Below are 23228 nucleotides of genomic sequence, written 5' to 3' on the forward strand. Positions count from 1 at the left end.
CACCACCCTCCAAGGCAGCGTGTTCCACCGTCAAACAGCCCTCACCGTCAGAAAGTTCTTCCTAATATTTCAGTGGAATCGCTTTTCTCTTAGTTTAAATCCATTACGCCGTGTCCTAGTCTCTGGAGCAACAGAGAACAAGCTAGTTCCCTCATCAACATGACATCCCTTCAAATATTTAAACATGGCTATCATGTCACCCCTTAACCTTCTCTTCTCCTGACTAAACAAACCCAGCTCTTTAAGTCTCTTCTCATATTTACCTTGTACATTCCTGTGTTAAGAAGCCAATGAGAAAGTGAGAGATTCAGATTCCTCCCTGGTGTTTGAGTTTTCAGAAGCCGTATCTGTAAGGGTTCTAAATAGATGAGAGTTAGCCTTACCTGTTCTTTCAAAACGTCATTTCCCACCATCAAAGTTCTCACTTGAATGCTCCAAGAATTTATGGCATGAGGATAAAGTAGTATAGCCTATGCTATGGGTCTTGTCATCTGAGATATGGTCTGCCTGGATTTTATACTGCTCATGTTGTGCCCTGACTGGCTGCAGGATTTATCAGAATCATATGAGCTAATCACAACCGGGAAAGTATTTTTCTCTGTGAGTTTAAAAGGGGTACTTTTAATTTCTACCACCTTTCTTGCTGGGATAATGTTATGCTTTTGTTGGGGGTCTAGATGTCTGAGGGAGTTCAGGATGTCAACTCTGTTGAGCTCCCCAACATGTCTCTGATGGCTCTTGATCTTGGTCCCTACGCATGTAGAGAAGTGCTGGTGTGTTTCTTGTACCAGCAGCAGGGTGGTGATACGGTGGAATAGAGGCACCATTCCCAGCACAGTTCCTGATGATTGGGTGTTTTCAAGATGCTCGAGCATAGGGCGTTTAGTCCTATTGCTCTTTGGCAGGTATAATAGGATCATAGCTTGTTCAGTCAATATATTTAAAGTATTGGATTAGCATAATTGCACTTCATCAGCTCATTTTGTACTCCTTGTGTTTAAATTATCTAACTCCAAAAAGAAGAGAGGGAAAACTTAACTAGTCATATTGTTTATTATGTTAGTAGTATATCTCAGTGAGAAATTGGATGTGAAAGTCAGAAAGGACTTTTGTTCACACCTCATCCTCAGTTACATCCAGTATTTTATTTGGATGAATTCAGTTTAATAATAAGCTTTAAAATGTTGATCTCGGTAGAGCCATGTACATTAATAGATGTTTTGTTATCTTTAAAATTCAGAAGCAGAAACTTCCTTGAAGAGTACCAAGATCTTTGAAATTTGTGCCTTAAAAATTGATAAATCAAAGAAATGCCCATTTTAAATGATTCTTCAGCACGCTAGAAGTGTTTTTGAAACTGGTGTAGGCAGCTATTCCTTTTGCCCATGTTAAGCCCAATATTGTGTGTGTGTGTGTGTGTTCAAGGGCTTACATATGCCTAGTGGGATTTGGACTTCTTAAAAATTTTGACTATCAGCATCTCATGCTTTATTGCAAACTAGTTTTGAAATTTGCCCATCATTAAAAAGGAGGTACTATACAGTGTGGGATAAAGGTGTTTGGAGGACTCTCAAATACCCTGCTGAGAATGCAGAGACAGTAGTTTGATTCTCTGTATTATGGCTTCTGACTTCAGTCATAAAACAGCAAGTCTGCTAGGAAAATGACTACCTAGATGACTTCCCGATAAGCTTTTCTTAAATATTTGGCAGTTCAAATCAGACATGTAACTGATCTTTCCCGGTTGTGATTAGGAGAATGAAATAGTTTGAAATTGTTTATTTTATTGTGTCTATTTCTTGTTACAGTTTTCAGAGTACCCCGATCCCATTTTATGTTCAGATTACGTGCAGTTGTCAAATTCTCCACCTTCTTCAGATCAAAAATGCAGTACTGTGTCATGGGAAGAGCTGAAATCAATGGATTTACCATCTTTTGAACCCGCATTTCTAGTTCTTTGCCGCGTCCTTCTCAATGTCATCCACGAGTGTCTCAAATTAAGGTTGGAACAGCGGCCTGCTGGAGAGCCATCTCTCTTGAGTATTAAGCAGGTTTGTCTGATGTGTTTTATTGGCATTCCCATCGGTCCTCAGTAGTTAAGATTGTACCCAGAAGTCCTAAGTGCCGATGCTTAACAATAGCTAAGGAAGGTATTATAAGTGGATAATTTTGACACCTTGCAAATAATTTTCTAATGATGGGGTTTACCAACATTAATAATTGCATCATGTGCCTCTTCTCCCAGACTGCCTACAGTGATAAACCTTTTTAGAAGAATAATATGCTGTCATTCCCATTTCTGGTAGGAAGGAAGATAATTATTGAGGATTCTGTGGATAGTAAATAATGGTCATATCTTTTACAAAGCTGGCAAAGAGTTATATTAGATAGCAAGACAGATATAGCGCAAGTCATACTTATGTAATGAGATTTACATCCCATCCTGTTTCAGCAGTTTGATAGAATTATAATATAGTAAAGCAAGAAAATCTCCCCGATCCAGAAGGTTGCAGTCTGAATTATGCACAGAGCCACTTTACTATGTGAAGCTACTGATTCTGTTCTGATTCTGGTTTGTAGGCCATAAATGGTTTCTGAAAAACTAGTGTGCTTAAATTCTGTACACATAGCTTTCATTTAAAGAGCAAAACATAACCCCTCTTTACCCACAATTCCTAGAGTTCAGTGAGATAAAATGTGAAGGAAAGGCTTGCACATTTTTCTTTTCTTTTCTTAAAGAAAATAGTGTATAGGCTATTGGATAGTCTATGGGATTTGAGCCTGAGTTATTTGGGTTCAGTTTCTGGCACTGGTCCTTGTTCTTTCAGTGTCCATTAAAACGTGACCCCATGTTTTAAGATTGTTGTGAGGATGAATGAGACAAGCCTTGCAAAATGCTTGGCAGAATAAACGATTTGTAGAAATATGTACTAATCAGCTGCGTAGAACCAGCTTCACCACCACCGTAGTTCATGTGCTGCATGGTCCTCTTGTAAAGTGAACTTACAGGCCACGGGTGAACAGGCTTTGAGATCCTAGAAGACCACAGAATCCGTTAAAATTCATGGGTAAACTTTACGTTTTCAGATTGGAAAACACCAAATTGATTGCTGTTCTGGATTGTTCCCTTGCAGCTAGTGAGAGAGTGCAAAGAGGTCCTGAAAGGCGGCCTGCTAATGAAACAATATTATCAGTTTATGTTACGCGAGGTGTTAGATGATTTACAGAAGAACAACCTCAACATCGATTCTTTCGAGGAGGACCTTCATAAGATGTTAATGGTACGTATCAATTGATCATAGCAATTCAGTCCCCCTGACTCCACATCTTACAATCATTTTCAGTTCATCCTCAATAGTTAATCATTTTTCTAGCCTGTAACATTTTTTCTCTTTTCTTTTTTTAGCTGTATGGCATATCATGGGGGGATTCCCATGTTATGATCACTAAGCAGAATCTGCAGAATCAGAGAGTCTTAGTTCAGTTTTGATTTCTAGCCTTCATTGACAGAGGGCCAGTTTCAGCCAATATGCTTAAAGATGGTTTACTCACATCATGGATTATTTCAGTCAACAAAGCTCCCTGTCATTGGTTTGCAGAACGTGTATATTTTGGGTTACAGGATCTTGGAACAGTCGTTATGACTGCCCTAGGAATAATTACCCAAGATGTAAGTCCCATTGAACTCAGTGGTACTTGCTTCTGAGTGATGCTTAATGTCTAGCTGAAAAACACCTCTCCATGCAAGGGGATCTCACCGTAGGTACATCTGGATTGGATCCTCTCTCTATAAAATTAACAGATAGGTGAGAGAGAATGCCATAACTGTAGTTTGTGAATAACAAATGTTATGGTCCCCTGATACAGCTAAAGGTCAGATTAATTCACAGTCCATCATCTGGAAGGACTTCACTGAGCAGAGAGGTGCAAGTATTCCTACAGTTACTTTTACTTTTAGACCTCAGCATTTGCATTTATGGTGGTGTCCTGAACTGAATTGTGTGCACACAAGACTGATATGAAAGGATTCTTGTTTGAGGAAGGGCAGGGTCTGTGCCTAAAAACCCTATCCTATTATAGGGAGACTCTCTGGCATTTTGTGGGTTTAATGTAAAATAGTTGTATGAATAGCTTTCCCTCCTATTTCAAGGTTTATTTTGATTATATGCGAAGCTGGATCCAAATGCTACAGCAGTTACCTCAAGCATCTCATAGTTTAAAAAATCTCTTGGAAGAAGAATGGAATTTCACCAAAGAAATAACACCTTATATACGAGGAGGTGAAGCTCAAGCTGGAAAACTGTTCTGGTATTACTTTTTATTACTGTGATTCTTATGCACATTTAGCTCAGAACAAGTGGGAACCTTCAAGGACTTGTGCGGGGCATCTCACTTCCCCCTCATCACTATTTCCTCTTTCCCTTCACTGGAAGCCCACATGGTCTCACCTTTTCCTGCTTCCTTCTCTCCTTCCCACCAAACAGCAAACCCTATCTTTATCTGTCCCTTTGTCTTTAATTATTCCTCCCCCCGCAAGCAGCCTCTACCTAGGAAAACTATGGCCCAGCTGTGTGGTGCTGGCCACTGGGCAAAGCCCACTTGCATGGCAGGGCTAGAGGACTTGTGTGGGGAGGGGGGGCACCTCGCTTTCCCCTATATCCCCCTCCCCACACTATTTCCTCTTTCCCTCCTCCTGGCAACCTCCATATCCTCTCCCTTTTCCCTGCCTCATTCCTTCCCAAGCCATTTACCAGCGTACCTTTTATCTGCCTCCCATCTTCAGCTATATTTGTTATTATTTACTTCATTTATACCCCACCTTTCTCCCCAGTGGGGACCAAAGCAGCTTACATTATTCTCCTCTCGTCCTTTTGATCCACACAACAACCCTGTGAGGTAGGTTAGGCTGAAAGTATATGATTGGTCCAAAATCACCCAGTTAGCTTCTACAACAAGATGGGGATTCAAACCTGGGTCTGCAGGTTCGGAGACAGTAAACCTCTAAAACTCAGTGCTAGGAGGCATCATCAAAAGAAAGCCCTGGCCTCTTGGCCCTATCTGTTGGCCCGGCCAGGGCAGCTTGTTAGCTGCGATGTAAAACACTGTTTTAAATATTTTAATATTAATGATTATTTAACGTATTGAGAAGTTTGGGTGCTTGATAGGCAGCCCAATCCTAAAAGGGGGGTAGTTTGATGGTGGCTGGGAACAGCACAGCCACACCGCAGCCACAGAGGATTCCCACATGAAAATGAAAATTACAATAAAAGAGAAATAAGACTTACCTGAAAATCCCCCATTGAAATCAATGGGGCTGCGCTACCAAAAAATGTGGTGTAGCCACACCACTGCGAGAAGGGGCGTTCCCAAGGTAGAAGGGGTTAGGAAACTCCCTAAAAGCAGCTCCACCCCAGAAACACCTCCTGGGGCTCTGGTGCAGGGAGTTGCGCCACTGCATTGCGTCAAGGCGCTGGTGTGGATGCCACCCATAACGGCATAAGTGCCCCTTATCCTTGGTTAAAAGGGCACTTATGCTGCCGCGTGGTCATGCCAGCTCCTAAGGAGCTCCCCCCCCCCTTTACGATTGCAGCCTTAAGGGAGTAAAAAGTTTGTTTCAATTTTCTTTCAGTGACATTGCAGGAGTGCTGCTTAAATCGACAGGAATCTTTTTGGACTCTGGCTTACAGTACAGCTGTGATGAGTTTTGGGCCAGTGCTGATGATAGTGCTGCTTCAGATGAAATCAGGTAGTCCCAAATCTTCAGAGTTTCCCTCCTAATCGCATTGTCATTCACTTGCCATTCAAGATACACTGTCCCTTTAAAATTGTCTTTATGTGTGTGACAGAAACAATCTTCATCCTGTAAAAATATTGCAGCTGAAACTTGTTCACAGATGCTAAGATATATGTTGCATGGGGCATGAGAATTGTGTACATGCATAGTTTCTTGAATATTTTGTATTTCTGTGAAGGATGGGGCATTTTAGCAGGTTTCATTTTTAGCATGTTTCCTGTATATATTTTCCTTGTAATTTTCTAACTCTTTCCCACTCAGCTATTCAGATAACTGCATTCTGTTCCATTTTTGTAGGAGGTCTGTTATAGAGATCAGCCGGGCACTGAAAGAGCTGTTTCATGAAGCTCGAGAGAGAGCCTCCAAGGCTCTTGGCTTTGCCAAGAGGTTAAGGAAGGTAAAAATTGAAAGGGGTTCTAAGTAACATCAAAATTCAGTCGTCTTGACATTCTTAACAGTGCAACTGGATAAAAAAAAATGTGTTTTTCATCTTGTTATTGTTAGGACCTTGAAATAGCAGCAGAGTTCACATTGTCTGCCTCTGTGCGTGAGATCCTCAGTGCCCTGAAAACACAACAGTATATGAAGGTAAAGTCAGGCTAAAGACTTAATAATGTCGAAATCTTAAATGATTAAATGCAGAAGTAGACCAGATATGTTACACGTGGTTTTTCCTGCAGTGGTTTTTGTTACAGAACATTGAACCTGCGTTGCACAGATTGTATCCCTTTGGACTGCAGGTTGGGGCTTACATGGGGTGAACGCTGCTTTGTTTTAAAAGTTCATTGTACGCAGAAAGCTGCTGTGCCAGTTTTCTACATTAATAGGAGTCTTTTGTGTGGAGGCTTGGGATAAGAGTCAACCGGTATGGGTTGGTAGAGAATGCCAGTAAGAAAGTGGCCAATGTGGTACCTCCCATCTTGTGCTTCTACCCTGCAAGAGAGACCGTACCAGTAAGAAATTAAAGTTATTTTCACCCCTGAAAGATGCTTATTCATTTGTGTCATCCCCTGCCTGAAGTGGTATACTCCAGACACAGATGAATACCTCCTGGTGTTGCAGGGCATGAACAGCAGCTCCCTGCATGGGAAGTTTTCTAAAAATGGAATTTGTGATGAAATGTGGCTGTGTTCTGCTCAAAGAAAAGATGTGATGAAATGTGGCGGTGTGCTGCTCAAAAAGAAGATGTCAAACTCTAGTTAACCTAAAATGCTCTTTGGATCCTCTCTCAAATATTTCAACCACGGGGGGTGGGGGAATGAGCCAAAGCCACTAAGCAAGCATGCAAATAGTGATTTGCCTTAGGTGTGTATGTTGCCCCTGCTCAGTAGCCTTCAAGAAATGAGACGGGCAGCCCATTCCTGAATTGGGGGGGGGGGCAGTAAAGCAGCGGCTGAGAGTGGTGCAGCCACATTGCCTTCACAGAGGCTTCCTGGCTGGAAAAAAAGAAAAATAACCGCACATAAAATACAAATGACAAAAAAATGCCCCATAGATTTCAGCGATGCTATGCCAGCGATTTTGCTTGTGGAGCCCCGCTGCAGCATGGAAGGGTTTTCCCGGAGCAAAAGGGTTCCCTAGGCTAAAGGTAGCTCCGCTCCCAGGAACGCCCCAGGATTGCCTCCCAGGATGCTGCACGTGGGGAGATATGCCGGGGAAACACTGGCTGGAAGCTGCGCCGGCGTCCAAGAGCCACACAGCCACCACTGTCCAGGCCCCCCCGGCGTAAGTCGCCTTACACTAGCGTCTGTGCCAGTTTGCATGGTGCAAGTGGCATGGACGCCGGCATAGGGGTCATGCTGGCTCCTATGGGCATTTGCCCCCCCCCCCCCTTGAGCATTGCATGGTTAGTTTCTGCAATGTTGGGAAAGACATTAATGTAAATACAGTTTAGTGCACGGCTGAAGTTTAAAAAGCATCCCCTCTTTGAGTGATTTCCTGCGTGTGTTTGTGTATGTGAGAGGCAGCATGATGTTTAGCCTGGAGAGGAGATGACTGAGAGGTGATATGATAATCATCTTCAAATACTTGAAGGGCTATCATGTAGGGGATGGTACAGAGTTTTTTTCTTTTGCTCCAGAAAGTTGGACCGGAACCTACGGGGTTGAAATTAAATCAAAAGAGTTTTCAGCTAAACATTAGGAAGTACTTTCTGATAGTTAGAGAGGTTTCTCAGTTGAACAGGCTTCCTCGGGAGGTGGTGGGCTCTCCTTTGGAGGTTTTTAAGCAGAGGTTAGATAGCCATCTGACAGCAATGCTGGTTCTGTGAACTTAGGCAGATCAGGAGAGGGAGGGCAGGAAGGGCTATGTCAGTGCTTGTCTCTTGTGACCCTTTCTTAAATACCCAGGGTATTGCTGACTTCCACTTTGGGGTCATGAAGCAGTTTTCCTCCAGGCCAGATTGGCCAGGGATCCTGGAGGGCTTTTTTGGGCCAGGCCTGAGCAGAAGGTAATGTATCTCCAAGGCCAGTACTGCCTCTGTGGGCTGTTCTGCACAGGTGGTTTTTGTTTGTTTTGGCTGTGAACTACTTCGACTTTTTTTTCTGCACGTGTTTTGCCCCCTTAAGACTTAGCTTTGATTTTTCCTCAGCTTCTCTCTGGCTTTTTTACAAGCATTTTTACCACAAGTTTTTTTCCCCTCAAGCTGATTCTGAGTCGGCTTCACTCAACATGTGGAAATGCTCTATTCGAGTATTGACAAAGAACGTGTGTGTGTGTGTGTATTAAAATGAAGGTAAAATTTTCTTCTTGATGGTCCGCCCTGGGTGGATCGGATATTGGGCTCTTTTTGATCAGTAGCTGGATTGGAGATGATACTTTGCCCATCAACAGGAAATGGCCCATAGTGCTTTGACAATGCATCCCTTGAAGCAGGGGATATTTATTTTTATTTTTATTTTATTCATTTTCTATCTCGCTCTTTCCCAGCGGAAGTCTCAGGGCGGCTAACAACCATATCAGTAATCATAGAGTCAATATATCATGATACGTTAATAATTCAAACTTATATTAGTTAGAACTATCTAAAAGTTACTTAAAGGATAGCGTCTAATAATAAATTCCTCTTATGGATAAGCAAGGGACAGAGCAAGAAGCAGCAGGGGATACAAACACTAGAAGGGTCTAGCAGGGGAGGTTGATTGATATATATGATCATATTATGCATATCTTGAAGCTAGGGGGTATGTAAATGCTTCATGCGCCTGTGCAGGAATGTGCTGTGGACAGTAGGCCAGATGTGCTCTCTGCAAACTTCTGGGGATCCCCACTGCACTCAGGCGTTCAAGAGGCTGCCCTTCGAAACAACTAAGGGGAGACTGGGGATGAAATTGGGGTGACTAAACAGGAGAGGACGGGCCATACAAACATGCCGTACCCTAATTGAAAAAAAGATTTTATTTGGATTGACCTTTTTTCTGTGGGGAGCATTTTGTGCTCCATGAAAACTCTCATTTTCCTCTGAAAAATGTCCAGAGTGCAAACTAGAACATTTCTAGGTGCTAATAATTCGAACCATATTCTTTCTTCAGGTGCAAATCCCTGGACTTGAGAATGTACAGATCTTTGTGCAAGAAAGTCTTGCAGGAGAGAAGTCTATTATCTTGCAGCTGCTTAACACTGCTGCAGGAAAGGACTGTTCAAAGGACTCTGATGAAGTGGCTGGTGAGCCCTTCTTGCTGATGACTAAGTACAGCGACAAAGATCACGAAGGAGACGACAGCTGGAGCGCATGGGAAGGGCAGCCTGTCAAGCTCATGCCTCCGGTGGAAACGGTTGATACGCTGAAAAATATGCAGGCAAGTATTTTTCTGTATTAGTAACCAGTCATTGTACTTCTGACTTATGGACCACAAAGGTTAAGAGATGCTCTGTTTTTCACAGCTAGATTGCATTTACAAGTAATATAACACTCTGGGTACTTGGGAATTTGACTTTCTATTCACTGGTGTCTAGTCTTACACATTCTTAAAATGGGTTTAATTTGCATAAAGTTCTGATGTTGGGAAATGAAGGGTAGTTATTTTTCTATATTGCATGGATTTAAAGAATAATGAAAATAAGGATACCTTAGATTGAATTATGGAGCCTCCAGTGCCTTTGTTTCCATTCTGATTGATTCCCCCTGCCCCTAGACAATAATTTCAAAAGTCTCCAAGCTGTTTTTGTTTGATGTGTATGAGAGAGGGGAAGAGGGGGAGAGATTGAAATTTATTTTGTTTGAACTCTGTTCCCCCCCCCACACACACACACACACACACTGTGTACCCAAAGTGGCTTACAACATTTTCTTAATTTTATCCTGAGAACAAACCTGTGGGGAAGTAGGTTAGCTGAGAGTGTGTGACTAGCCCATGGTCAACTTGTGAGCTTCCATGGCAGAGATGCTCCTTTTACTACTGTGTTTTTATTATGCAGGTGTGCGTGATCCATTCCAGAACAGGGGTCAGTCCTGAACAACTTCCTCTAGGACTAATTTAATATTAATTTCATTTCTTCAATTAAAATTTGAAATTGCAGGTTCCTGAAGATGTTTCTTCTGAAATCCTTTTAAAAGGGTAAAGGTCCCCTGTCATTGCACAGTGGGTCATTGCACAGTGATGTCACATCCCGACGTTTATGGGGTGGTTTGCCAGTGCCTTCCCCAGCCATCTTCTCTTTACCCCCTGCAAGCTGGGTACTCATTTTACCGACCTCGGAAGGATGGAAGGCTGAGTCAACCTTGAGCCGGCTACCTGAAACCAACTTCCATTGGGATCGAACTCAGGTCGTGAGCAGAGCTTGGACTGCAGCACTGCAGCTTACCACTCTGCACCACAGGCTCCTTGAAATCCTTTTACTTCACTTTTAAAATTATAACAATTTAGTGACTAGCTTAAGTGCTCAATTCTGCTTAGGGTGCCCTCTCCCCTTGATTATTTGCTGTGTGGGGGCTTCCACTGACTTCAGTTCCCAGTAGTCGGTGCCTGAACTGTGTGTTCAGCTAGGGTACTTGGTGGCAGTAAATTCCCACCTGCAGCAGATAGCAGCCCTGGTACATACAGTGGCATTCTAATTATGTACAGAAATCAATTGCTGCATGTGGAATCTTATCTATATATCTGTTTCTCAAGAGTGGGCACATCTGCGGATACCTAAATTCACTGATCAGGCCCACATTGAGAGAAAGGAGATTCCTCCCCCCCCCCCCAACTTGGTGGATTCCCAGGTTTGCAGAAAAATCTTAAAACTTTAAAAAATATATTGGGAGGAATTAAATCCCCCAAAATACTGTTGGCATACTCTTGGTGGTGATGGGGGGCCAGGAACTGTGGTGGCCTGGCAGAGAGGCTGGGAGCTGCAAGGGGCTTGCCTGTGGCAGCTACGATGGTGGAGGGTTTTGAGGAGCAGCAGTGGACTTGGCAGTGAAGGCCAGAAGCCATAGTGGGCTCACCAGCATTGATGGTGGTGGTGGGGGGGTTGGGAGGGTAGGAGCTGTGCCAAGCTCAGTGGCAGCAGCTGCAAGGGTGGAGGGGTTTGGAGAGCCTCAGCAGGCCTGGCAGCAAAGGCTAGGAGCCGTGCAGGGCTGGCCAGCATCAAGGTTGAAGGGGTTGGGGGTGGGAGTGTCGAGGGCCTTGTGGTGGAGGCTGGGAGTTGTATGGGCTTGCCGGCAGCTGAGACGGGAGGGGGGGGCGGCGGCAGGAACAGTAATAATCACAGAGGGATCTCTTCCTCTTCTCTGCTTTAATTTAAATTTATTTTAAAGCAGCAGTTGCAATGGCCCACTGGCAGTTATGATTGGGGGGGGGGGGGTTAAAGCTAAGAAGAGGAAGGTATCCCCCCAACGCAAGTATCATGGATCCTCCCTTGTATATTCTAATTGCTATGTTGGCCAAATCTGAGAATACTTAAATCCGGAGACTGGAGCTTTGAAAGGGCAAAACAGATTTTTCTACAAACCTGAAAAATGTGAACTCAATAAAGTAAAATTGGGGGAATTAAAATCACCTAAATTGATAAAAAGGAGCACTTGCAGCTTTAAGAAATGGATTCTCTTCCTGGCCATTGCTAGGCAACCAACAGCATCCCAGCTTGCTTTCTGTGAGTAAAAGGAAAGGGGAGGAGAAGGTCTTTTCCAGGGGTGTTATGGTGTTTGAGGGAGGACTCATCACGACCAAGCCTTGCTAGAGTTGCCGGCTCCTGGTTGGGAAATTCCTGGAGGGTTGGGTCCAGGAGACCCAGGTTCAAATCCCCATCTTGCTGTGGAAACTCACTAGGTGATTTTGGACCAATCACATATTTTTAGCCTAACGTACTTCACAGGGTTGTTGTGAGGAAAACAGAAGAGGAGAATAATGTAAGCTGCTTTGGTCCCACTGTGAAGAAATATAGGGTATAAATGAAGTGAATATATAATAGATATAGCTGAAGATGGGAGGCAGGTAAAAGGTAGGTTGATGAATAGCTGAGAATGAGATAAGGAAAAGGGAGAGGATATAAAGGCTGCCAGGAGAAGGGAAATAGTGTGGGGAGGGGGTAGAGGGAAAATGAGGTGCCTTCCCACATGTTATCAAGGGTTCCCTACCATGCAAGTGGGCCTGGCTCAATGGCTGGCACCACACAACTGAGCCGTAGTTTTCCTATGTAGAGGCTGCTATGGGGGCGGGGGCAGTGGAATAGCTAAAGATGAGCAAATAAAGGTAGGTTTGCTGTTTGGTGGGAAAGAAAGAAGGAAGCAGGAAAACTTGAGAGGCTATGGGGGCTTTCAGGGAAAGGAAAGAAGAAATTGTCGGGAAAGGAGAAGTAATCTGCCTCCCACAAGTCCTTGAGGTTTCCCGCTTGAATCACATAATTGATCAGGATGACAGCTGCAGGGAGATCATTAGAAAATACAGAATTATAGTTGCAGAAGTCGTTCAAAAAGTTAGCCATTTATTTGGAAGAAAAGCAATAACATCTCAATATTTGTTCTAGAATGTAGTAAGTTCCAGAATAAGATTGAATCCACTTTTCAGTATGATACCTTTGAGATCTTGTTTCTGGCAACACCTTCAGATAACGTAACTTTGTCTATCCTAGATTGACAACCTCCTCCTTGTAGTCATGCAGCCCGTTTATCTTGTGAACCAGAGAAAAGCTTTCCAACAGTCTCTTGAAGGACTGGTCTCTTTGCATCAGGAGCAAACATCCAGCCAGCCGGTCGTTGCCAAAGCTCTGCAGCAGTTGAAGGTAGACCCCTTCGTCATCTTATGCACATTTCTAAGTAGCTTGTTAGTACAAAATGTGAAATGAGTTACTGAATTCTATTTTTCACAAAGATGGTCAGAAGAGGATACTTTGCAGTAAGTTTTAAACATATAAATTGAGGTTTTACCATTACCGTCGCAGTAAAATTTATACTCAGCAGAATTACAGTTTTACCGACTCATGGAATTATTATTATTGTGTGTGTGTGTGTGTGTGTGATTTAGAGCTATAGCTGTAAAAATTACTCCCAACAATACTACTGCAGTTTTTACATCCTTAGAGCTTACTGTAAATTAAAAATAGTAACAAGCGACCATTTAGGATTATTTTAAAATCCTAACAGAATATTTCAGCTGTTTCCCCCTGTGTATTCCAGAGTGATGCTTTGCAGTTGTGCAATAAGATAAGCAGTGCAATTGACAGAGTCGATCGCATGTTCACATCTGAATTTGACGCTGAGGTGGATGAGTCGGAATCTGCCACATTGCAGCAATATTATCGGGAAGCCATGATTCAGTGTTACAATTTTGGTTTTGAGGTAGGTGCTGCCAAAATCTCTTGCCTCATTTCCATAGGATTGAAAATGTTTTAACTTTCTTCAGAGAAAAGAAATGATATTTCAGCAAATGGTTCACAATATTTAGCAGCCTGGGACCTAGATCATTGTACTTCTGGAACAGTTGTGTGGAGAACAGCGGAATGCACCGAATCAGCTAAAATTGTTCTCATCTCCTTTTCTTGTTCTTTGTACCGGGGCTTCTGATATTTGCCTGCTGTTCGGTGACTGTGAAAAAGGGGACCCCGACAGTGTCTGCTCTTTAACTCTACAAAGAACATGCAGTTTGCCTCATTTTCCCATAGATAACCGTCTTTGGATGCAAATTGTCACAAGTACATACTGCAGCATTATTCTAATTACTGTTACTAATTACTGTTATTCTGTTACTAATTCTAATTACTGTTATTCTGTTACTAATTTTTCTGTGCAGCTGCACTGTGCTTTGCATGGCCCTTTAGCTTGGGGCACAGAACGCAGAGTGGTAAAAAATGGTATAGACAACCTGAACTTTAATTTTAATGTATTACAGTACCATAAAGAAGTAATTCGTCTGATGTCTGGAGAATTCAGACAGAAAATTGGAGACCAGTATATCACTTTTGCAAGAAAGTGGATGAATTATGTCCTCACTAAATGTGAGAGTGGTCGAGGCACCAGACCAAGGTAATGATTAAGAGGTGTTTTCTTTCCCATTCTTTTCATTGAGATCTTGCATGCTACAAGCTTGGAGTATTGTCGCTGTCTTGATCACTATGAGGCAGTTTATTCAAAATGTCACAATATGGATATGGGAATAAAATACTGGAGATAATCCAAGGTCCAGTCTACTCAAGAATTTCACATGCTTTAAGTGAATTTATCATGCTCTTGAGAAATCAGAGAGAGAAACTGAATCCTGAATTATTTATTTTAGCACAGTAAAACTTAATTTAGAAGCTGTGTTTAGTGATATTTCAGGAACGAATATTAAGCAATTCTGGACTTTGTGTGGTGGTGGTTAATCCTAGCATTTCATGGACGTGTAAATTCATTTGGAGTAAGTTAATTGTCATGACCGTAAAACAAGCCACACTGTTTAACTGTTCTTAGTTGGAGGAAGAAGTGGTCTCTTCAATCCCTCCCTCCATCCATCCACCCATCCATCCAAACCTTTATTGGCATAGAGAAGTGATCTCTTGTTGACATCAGCTTCATTAAATAATCATTGCTGTTTAGAGAATAATCTTTAGCAGCTTTATTGACTCATTTCACTCACCCGCTAAGCCTCTCTAGTGATTCAGCAGGTATTTACCGTCCAGGCAATTTAGTTTTTGTTAATTGGGGCTGGCCCAAGGATTTTGCGCCCCCAAGCCCGCAGCACCTGACACAGGGAAGCCAGAAGATGGCACCCAACCTCCGCCCCCCCCATTCCACAGGGACATGGAAAGTGGCATCCAACTGCCTCACTCCTTGTGTGCTGCTGGGAGGTGGCAGGGGGAGGAAAACGGCAAGATGGGGAAGAGTGTGGATGCCATTTTTCTACCTCCATGCAGTTGTGGGGGGGAGTACAGGTGCTGTTTTCCACCTTTCCTGCTTCACAGCAGCTTGGGGGTGTGAGGTCTACAGCATCTGAATGTAATTACAAGGTTCTCCCCATGCATATTCATGCACAAATAGCTTCAGGGGTCAGAACCTTCGGTTGGCTTTGTTTTATATTTTGTTTAATGTTTAGAGAAGATTTTTGTGTAGTATGGTAACGGATAGTTGCTAAATCTTATATAAGCATTTTGGCTAATGAATAACTTCTTTCTGATCAACAGGTGGGCAACACAAGGTTTTGATTTTCTTCAAGCCATTGAGCCAGCATTTATTTCAGCTCTGCCTGAAGACGACTTCTTGGTAAGTCCTCAACCATACTTACATTTTAAGTTAACCAGTATTGGCCTCCAGTGGCTGTGTTTGAGAACATCCTACTGGGAAAGAAAGGTTCTTTTGAGGTTCCGTCAGCATTTGTTATTCTTGACTGATACCTGTTGATTAAAGATACAGGACTGTGAAATTTGTTTCAGCACCTCTTACCTTCTGTTTTGCAGAGTTTGCAGGCTTTGATGAATGAATGTATTGGACATGTAATCGGAAAGCCTCACAGTCCTGTTACAGGTTTGTACCTTGGTAAGGCAACAGCTACAGTCTCTTCCTCTGGAATGTTACAGCCATAGTTTATAGAAATGTAAGTGTTTTAGGTAAAAAATGAATTTGTTTACCTGAAACTCTTAAAAGGTACAATAAACGATTTCCAGTGAATTAACTGGGGGTAAAGGGAAGATGACTAGGGAAGGCACCAGCAAACCACCCCGTAAAACAAAGTCTGCCTAGTAAACGTCAGGATGTGACGTCACCCCATGGGTCAGGAATGACCCAGTGCTTGCACAGGGGACCTTTACCTTTATCCCTATATACTGATGTGGGTGGCCTGGGCCAGCCCAATATCACCAGATCTTGGAAGCTAAGCAGGGTTGGCCCTGGTCAGTACTTGGTTGGGAGACCTCCAAGGAAGTCCAGGGTTGCTACACAGAGGCAGGCAATGGCAAACCATCTTTGTTCATCTCTTGCCTTAGAAACCCTACAGGGTCGCTATACGTCAGCTGCAATTTGATGGCACTTTCCACCACCATCTCTATGTGGATCAGTTGTCTGATACACTGGGCGAGTATTAGTCCTTGTGTACTATCACTCCCAGCGGTACTGTCAAAGTTAGTTTAGCTTAGGCCTGCATACTGTGTGACCCATCCAACCACACACAACCCATCAGCCACGTATAGCGCTCTTCCAAGTGCTGGTAAAATTCCACCTCCATCCCTTTGCAATTGTTGCCAAAGAGTAAAAACAGCAAATCCCTGATGGCCTGCTACATTTGGCGGGTGGATTGTATTACGTCTGTGAGCTCACCTCTGTGCGCTGGAGAGGCCAGCAGACAAATACGTAGAATACAGGGAGCTGTGGATTCTTCTGCAGAAAGTGTATGAGCAGATCAGTTTCTTTTATTATAAAATGACTGTGCAGTGACAGTGGAGAGCACAAAAATAGAGATGCTCCAGTCACATTAACAGATGTGCATTCTCATTGTATGTTGCTGAGCTGGTCCTGATGTCTAGTATGTGGAAGAAACATTGGCTAAAGGAAATTAAATCTGTGCTGTAGTTATTTGGTCTTCAAAGGTAGGTTGGAAGAGAGAGTTCAGCTCATGCAGATCTAGGTTCGTTGTGAAAGTATACATCCATAGTCAAGCTAAATATTTATTTTTGATTATATTTCCAAAGGTGAATTTGTCTTAGCACAGTTTGTGTTTTTTGAGCTTTCGGCAGTCTTTTTTTTATAACCAACTTCTTTTGTTCTCATTTTCCTGTAGTATTTTTATCCCAAATAGAATTTTAAAAAGTGGGAATACTTTATGTATTAGTGTTTGTACTTTCATGTAGCAGTAGAAAAGAGCAAGAGTCCAGTAGCACCTTAAAGACTAACAACATTTCTGTCAGGGTATGAGCTTTCGTGAGCCACAGCTCGCTTCTTCAGATACCCGTGAGCCGTGACTCATTAAAGCTCATACCCTGCCAGAAATGTTGTTAGACTTTAAGGTGCTACTGGATTCTTGCTCTTTTTTACTGCTAAACAGACAGACTAACACGGCTACCCATTGTGATCTATACTACTTCATGTGGTTAGCCAGTTGTCTAGAATATTTTGCTGCACCTCCAGACCATTAGCCATTTCTTAAACCTCACTTGCATTGGGCTGGAGGCAGTCTGAATACACCATGAATCATTCCAATTACTATTGCCATTTGCTAAAGAATACCTGAATGGATTTCAACCCCGTTGCTGCCACTTCAAACAAGTTGCATGAACAAGACCTTAGTAACAGTGCTCTTGCATCAATGTGGCATGCGTATGTTGGGCGTTTTCTTAAGCCGTCTGAATTGTCTCCTATTTGTAGCTATTCATCGGAATAGTCCTCGTCCTGTGAAAGTACCACGGTGCCATAGTGATCCCCCAAATCCTCACCTCATCATCCCAACGCCCGAAGGGTTCAGGTATTAAGAGCAGATCTAATCCTTATTATTTGTAGCTGAGGGAGAGAAAGGGAGAAAATGATGTTTCTGTAGCAGTCCAGCAGCTTTGCCATCTTGAACCTTTCAGTCTGTTTCCAGATAAAAAAGGATATTTGCCTTTTCCCATCATTGATGCCTGCAGTGTTTTGCCGATTGTTCCCCTGCATTAGTATCTGTTGCTTTGTGTTTTGTGGAATGTGGTGGCTTCCATGGGATAGTACCTGTGAAATCAGTAGCGATACGTGACACAGCTTCTCCCCTTCTCCCCTCCCCTCACATGCCTGAGCCACGTTTAATATTCCTTATGTTTGTTTCTCTTCTGTTTCCCCTGACGTGTGCTTTTGCATATATCCTGCTGCAGTGCTGTAACTAGCTTTTCTCCCTTTTTTAATTAAAAGAAAGCTTCAAAAGGCAGCAAGGCTGTGGTCGCGATGTTATCCAGATGTTTCAGGAACTATCGCTTGGTTTCTTCTTCTCTTCGCAACTTTGGCTCCTTCTCTTCCTTAACAAAAGGTGGCACAGAGCAATGTAGCTCTTTTCCACAACATATCTGCCCTTCCAGATTTTCTGCATGAGGACAGAATAGCATGCTAACAGTTTTAGTATTTGGGGTCTTTGACACGGAAACAGGTTTGTGTAGTTTTCCTGTTGCCATAGCAGCTGCTGATGCATTGCAGCGGCAATGGGTTTTCAAACATGGCAGGTCTCCCTGGCCCATTCTTCCCCCAGCAGTCATCTCCCCCCTCCCCTGGGACCCTGGGGGATTTTTCAAAAAAATGTTTGAAATCAACAATTTCATGTTGTTATATTAATATATTGTCACAAGCCAGGGACTTTTGGGGGGGGCATCTCATTCCCCCCCCTTCACTATTCCCTCTTTCCATTTCTGGAAAAGCACCTACAGCTTCTCCCTTTTTCCTGCTTCCTTCGCTACTTCTCACCCACCAGCCAACCTATCTTTATCTGCTCCCCCTAACTTCAGTTTTCCCTGTTCCTGCCCTGCCCTGGCAGCCTCTCCCCTGGAAAACTCTGGCCGAGCTGTGTGGTGGCAGTCGCCAGGACGGAATGGTGCGGCATGGTGCTGGCTGAACTGGGCCCAGTTGTGTGGTGCCAGCCAGGCTGGGCCCCACTGCATTGTAGGGAACCCACAAGGAGTTGTGTGGAGCACTTCAATGTCCCCTGTATACCCCTCCCCACACTCTTTCCTCTTTCCCTCCCTCTGGAAGCCCCCCTTTCTTTGCTTGCTTCTCTCCAGGTTGGTTTAGTGGTTAAGGGCGGTGGACTCTAATCTGGAGAACCGAGTTTGATTCCCTACTCCTCCACATGAAGCCAGCTGGGTGACTTTGGGCTAGTCACAGTTCTCTCTGAACTCTCTCAGCCCCACCTACCTCACAAGATGTCTGTTGTGGGGAGAGGAACGGAAGGAGATTGTAAGCCAATTTGATTCTCCTTAAAAGTTAAAGACGGCATATAAAAAACCATCTTCTTCCTCTTCTTCCTCCTCTTCCTTGGGCCTAGTCTGAAACTAACCACTACACACACTGGCTTCTGTGGGGTGGCTGCTGTTGAACAGTAACAAGCAGTTGGGGCTGATCTGTCATGTGTGTCCATGGTTCCATACGCTGGACTGCTTGGACCATGATGAGAATTAGGAATATCAATAGCAATAAGTGTAACAGGTTCTGCCTTTCCATTTCTATCTACATAATGGAAAAGGCTGGAGACTTTTATTTTTAAATGAAAGATGGAAATTCACAGTATGTGCTACACATTCTTATAACAGACTATTAATATAACAATATGAAAGTGCTAATTAGAAAAAAAAAGTCTCCTAGTATTGGGGGAAGGAAATGGCCATAGTGAGGGCAGGGTCAGGAAAAGCAGCTGTCCTGGGCAGGGAAATCTGAACTTTCCTACCCACGTGGCAGCCATTTCGGCTTTACTGCTGCTCTTTCCCAAAACTTTGCTGCGAAAAAGTTTGAGAAGGGTGGGAGAAAAGCAGGAGAATCCTGGGAAGTACACAACTTGCACCATGATGCTGTGGAGAAGCAGGAATACATCCTGCTTCCTACCAGCATTGAACCAAATGATCCTTGGAGAAATGGCCTGCTATAGCGTTATTGATGAAACCCAGTTTTATTAATTGCCTGAAGGGGCCTCAGAGAAATGAAATGCGGCAAATAAAGGTTCTCCTATGCTGCTGTTCTCTTCTGGTTGTAATGTGCATGTTTGCGCATGCATTTACTTCTCATGTTGCTTCTCCTGTCTAGAGTAGATGAAGTAAGATACCCGAATATGGTGGCATTTCTGCATCTTAGAAATGTGAGGGTTACCACACTAACTAGTACAATGTTTCACACGACTTCTGCTCCAGAAATAGTCCAAAATTATTTGAAAAGTTAACCATTCGGTGTGTTCTTATTCATAATTAAAAACAGCAAGGTGCTTTTTCCATTTTGATTTTGATATTTATGGATGGATTATGTCTTGCATGCTGGAAGCCATCAAGGTTTACTGCTGCAAGCAAGTTTTAGAGAGTAGTCTGGGAACTTCTCTTGCTATTAAATTGGTTTAGAACTAAAAAAAAAATTGGTGGTAGAAAAAAAAAAGAACTTCTCACAAGATTTTTCAGACTGCTGCCCGAGTCACTGTATTTTAAAAACCCATTAAAAAGAATACAGGCAGACCCTTTTCCTGAAGTTTTTCTTCTCGCTGCAGCACAAGGAGTGTCCCATCTGATGTACGGAACCATTGCGGCGCTGCGCTTAGTCGCCCCGCTCCCATCGGTGGCGACTCAACTCAGCCAAAACCTGTCAGCAGTGCAAATGATATCAGGTAGCTCCACCCCGCAATGTAGCAGACTCGTTCCTGTCCATGTCACCCATCCAATCTGCTTGCATTTAGATACCCATCCAATCTGCTTGCATTTAGATACCAGTAGTTCCTTTTGGTTCCATTGTCTGTTCCATGCGATTTACTCATTCTGTTTTAAAAAAAACGGCACAGTGCATGTTATATGTTCAGATTTTAAAGTGGAACTTTTTTTTTTGCATGTTTGGAAATACATTTTCAAGTTTCCATGTTTTAGCATCACTAACGCATGCAGTTCGTTTCCTCTAGCTCTGCAGTTTTATAGAAGCTGATTACCAATGAATTCACATGGCTTTTATCTATATTTTAGCTGGAGCTATAAATTTCTGCGCACTAGGAGTATGAAATTTTCTACGGAACCCTTTTTTAAAAGATACCTTGGGGACAAATCCACAGTCAGAAGTGTGTTTGGAGCACTAAATAATGTGCAGTGCACAAATGCTACCATAATTCATTTGTTACTCTTCTTTCAAGTACCTTATATTACAGATAAGTAGAAAACAGAGCAAACATAAAACATTTGTATCCAGAACACTGATGATGTTTTCCATGAATTATTTCTTTGTACAGGGGTTTGGATCCCATGGCCATCCCCCCTCATGCTTCTCTCTGGCTGCTGTGTACTTTCTTCCTCTGCTGCTAGGACTTCCACGTGTAGGGCCGGATCTACATTTTCTCTTAAGGGGGGCAAAAGTACAAAATAACACCCTCCATATATTATATACATATTTGGGGAGGGGCCGTGGCTCAGTGGTAGAGCATCTGCTTGGCATGCAGAAGGTCCTAGGTTCAATCCCCGGCATCTTTAGTTAAAGGGACTAGGCAAGTAGGTGATCTCTGCCTGAGACCCTGGAGAGCTGCTGCCGGTCTGAGTAGACAATACTGACTTTGATAAACGAAGGGTCTGATTCAGTGTAAGGCAGCTTCATGTGTTCATGTGTTCTTTATATATTCGCACATAATCAACATATATAATATGCATATATAATTAACAACTCTTTTAAATTAGACTAAATCGTGTTGACCTTTATGGATTGTTAACGAATAATTACACTTTTACATTATCTTATCTATCTGTTATCTATGAATAATTACTGATAGGGCTCATAGAGGATAAGTTTCAGAGGCTAGGGGATCAGATTTCTACCCTTCATAAGATTTCATTAACAGCAACTATGAGGCCCTGCATAGGGATGGGGAGACCAGTCAGATGAATAAGAGAGTGGATGCCTTCCCTAGTGAGAATGGGTGACTTGGCAGCCTAAAGTTGGTTGGTAGGGTGAATGTGGTGGGGACGTCAGGGGGCAGTGACCATGCCCTCCTAGAATTCCTTTTTCTGTCGGGAGCCAAGGGAGTTCCTAGCCAGACATGCACGTTAGATTTTAGGAAGGCAGACTTTAATGGACTCAGAGGCATGACAAAAGTCATCCCATGGGCAAGAATACTGGAAGGGAAAGGAGCAAGTGAAGGGTGGGCTGTCCTAAAACAAGAGCTTTTGCAAGCTCAAGTGGTCAGTATTCCAGTAAGAAGGAAATGTGGTAGAGAATTCACTACAATTGAACTTTTCTCGCTTTTCCCTCTGCAATACCTCTCACAGCATTGTCATAAGTAATGTTATTTGCCACATTTCGTTTGATAATATAGCCAGGCTTGCTAAACACTGCCCAAGTGTGCTGCCCTCAAAAGTCCCACTTAATTCATTGTGGGTTACTCCCAAATTAGTGTGCAGAGAGAATAGCAGCTTGACACCCCAATCTTGCATTCATTATTAAATGTATTCATAGGGGGTCCAGCTTGAGAAAAAAATGTCCTGTCCCTTTAGCAGAGGCTTAATGGGATGTTATTTACCTCCATGGTACGATAATCACCACCTGCCCATTTTCAAGCCTCTGTTCAAAGGACAGGGTCTATGTTTCCAGGTCTGTTAGCAACCCTGCTCACAAACGATGTTATTTAAGATGCAATCTTGAGCATTCTTACTAGGGAGTAACTCCTGCTCAGCTTAATAGTAGTGTTGACTTCTAAGTATGCATGCATGTATGCCACAGGCTCCAGTTTACAAGATCTGAGCTAGGCTGTTAATGACATCGTAGGGTCACCATAAGTTGGAAGCAACTTGACAGCAGCAACACACATGCCTGCTTAGGGTTGCGCTGCTGGTAATTTGATCAGTACTTGGTTCTGAAGACTTAACAGTGAAACACATTAAATTATTATGTCAGCATGGAGGCACCAGTCCTCAAGCATATAGCTTTCTAATTCCGTTGGAGCACCCCAAATTTTAATCGTGTTGGGGGAACAGGGGAGAAAATTCTCATCCGCCTTGTCCATACTATTCATGGCATTAGATCACTATCAAGACAAGGTTTTTCAAAAGAACTTACTGCTGCCAACATGGAGAGAGGTGGCCTAGGCTTTGCCACTTTCTGTCACAGCTCCTTTAGCGGCAGCTTGGCAGGCCTAAATTCAGCTGAGAGAGCAAGCAGGTGGCGAAACTGTTGAAAGCTGAAGCCTCAGCAGCAGGAGGGGAGTGGGGCACCAGAAAGGCTTCCTTTTGTCTGCTTCAGCCTCCTCTCGGCTGCACTGCTGTAAGGTGCTCTCTGTGGGGCTGCCCTTGGAGATGAGCTCCAGCCAGGCCTGGGCAGTGGTGGCCTTCTGAGGAGAGCCTCTGGCTCGCTGCTTCCCGCTCATTG

At 43.2% G+C, this 23228-nt stretch overlaps 1 protein-coding gene across 1 annotated transcript in view; it reads left to right on the plus strand.

The window, feature by feature from the left end:
* The window catches only part of MAP3K4 (mitogen-activated protein kinase kinase kinase 4), an 84631-nt gene that overhangs the window by 42286 nt on the left and 19117 nt on the right, over positions 1 to 23228 (plus strand). Inside the window, exons 4-17 of the mRNA XM_056852412.1 lie at positions 1809 to 2051; positions 3135 to 3281; positions 4151 to 4308; positions 5630 to 5746; positions 6092 to 6191; positions 6299 to 6382; positions 9325 to 9591; positions 12851 to 13000; positions 13395 to 13556; positions 14107 to 14240; positions 15377 to 15455; positions 15650 to 15716; positions 17550 to 17646; positions 20383 to 20499. Of these exons, the coding sequence (XP_056708390.1) occupies positions 1809 to 2051; positions 3135 to 3281; positions 4151 to 4308; positions 5630 to 5746; positions 6092 to 6191; positions 6299 to 6382; positions 9325 to 9591; positions 12851 to 13000; positions 13395 to 13556; positions 14107 to 14240; positions 15377 to 15455; positions 15650 to 15716; positions 17550 to 17646; positions 20383 to 20499 (1922 nt within the window). The remainder of the gene's footprint in view (positions 1 to 1808; positions 2052 to 3134; positions 3282 to 4150; positions 4309 to 5629; positions 5747 to 6091; positions 6192 to 6298; positions 6383 to 9324; positions 9592 to 12850; positions 13001 to 13394; positions 13557 to 14106; positions 14241 to 15376; positions 15456 to 15649; positions 15717 to 17549; positions 17647 to 20382; positions 20500 to 23228) is intronic.

The sequence above is a fragment of the Euleptes europaea genome, chromosome 7 (assembly GCF_029931775.1).
Source record: "Euleptes europaea isolate rEulEur1 chromosome 7, rEulEur1.hap1, whole genome shotgun sequence".
Classification (NCBI taxonomy): Eukaryota; Metazoa; Chordata; class Lepidosauria; order Squamata; family Sphaerodactylidae; genus Euleptes; species Euleptes europaea.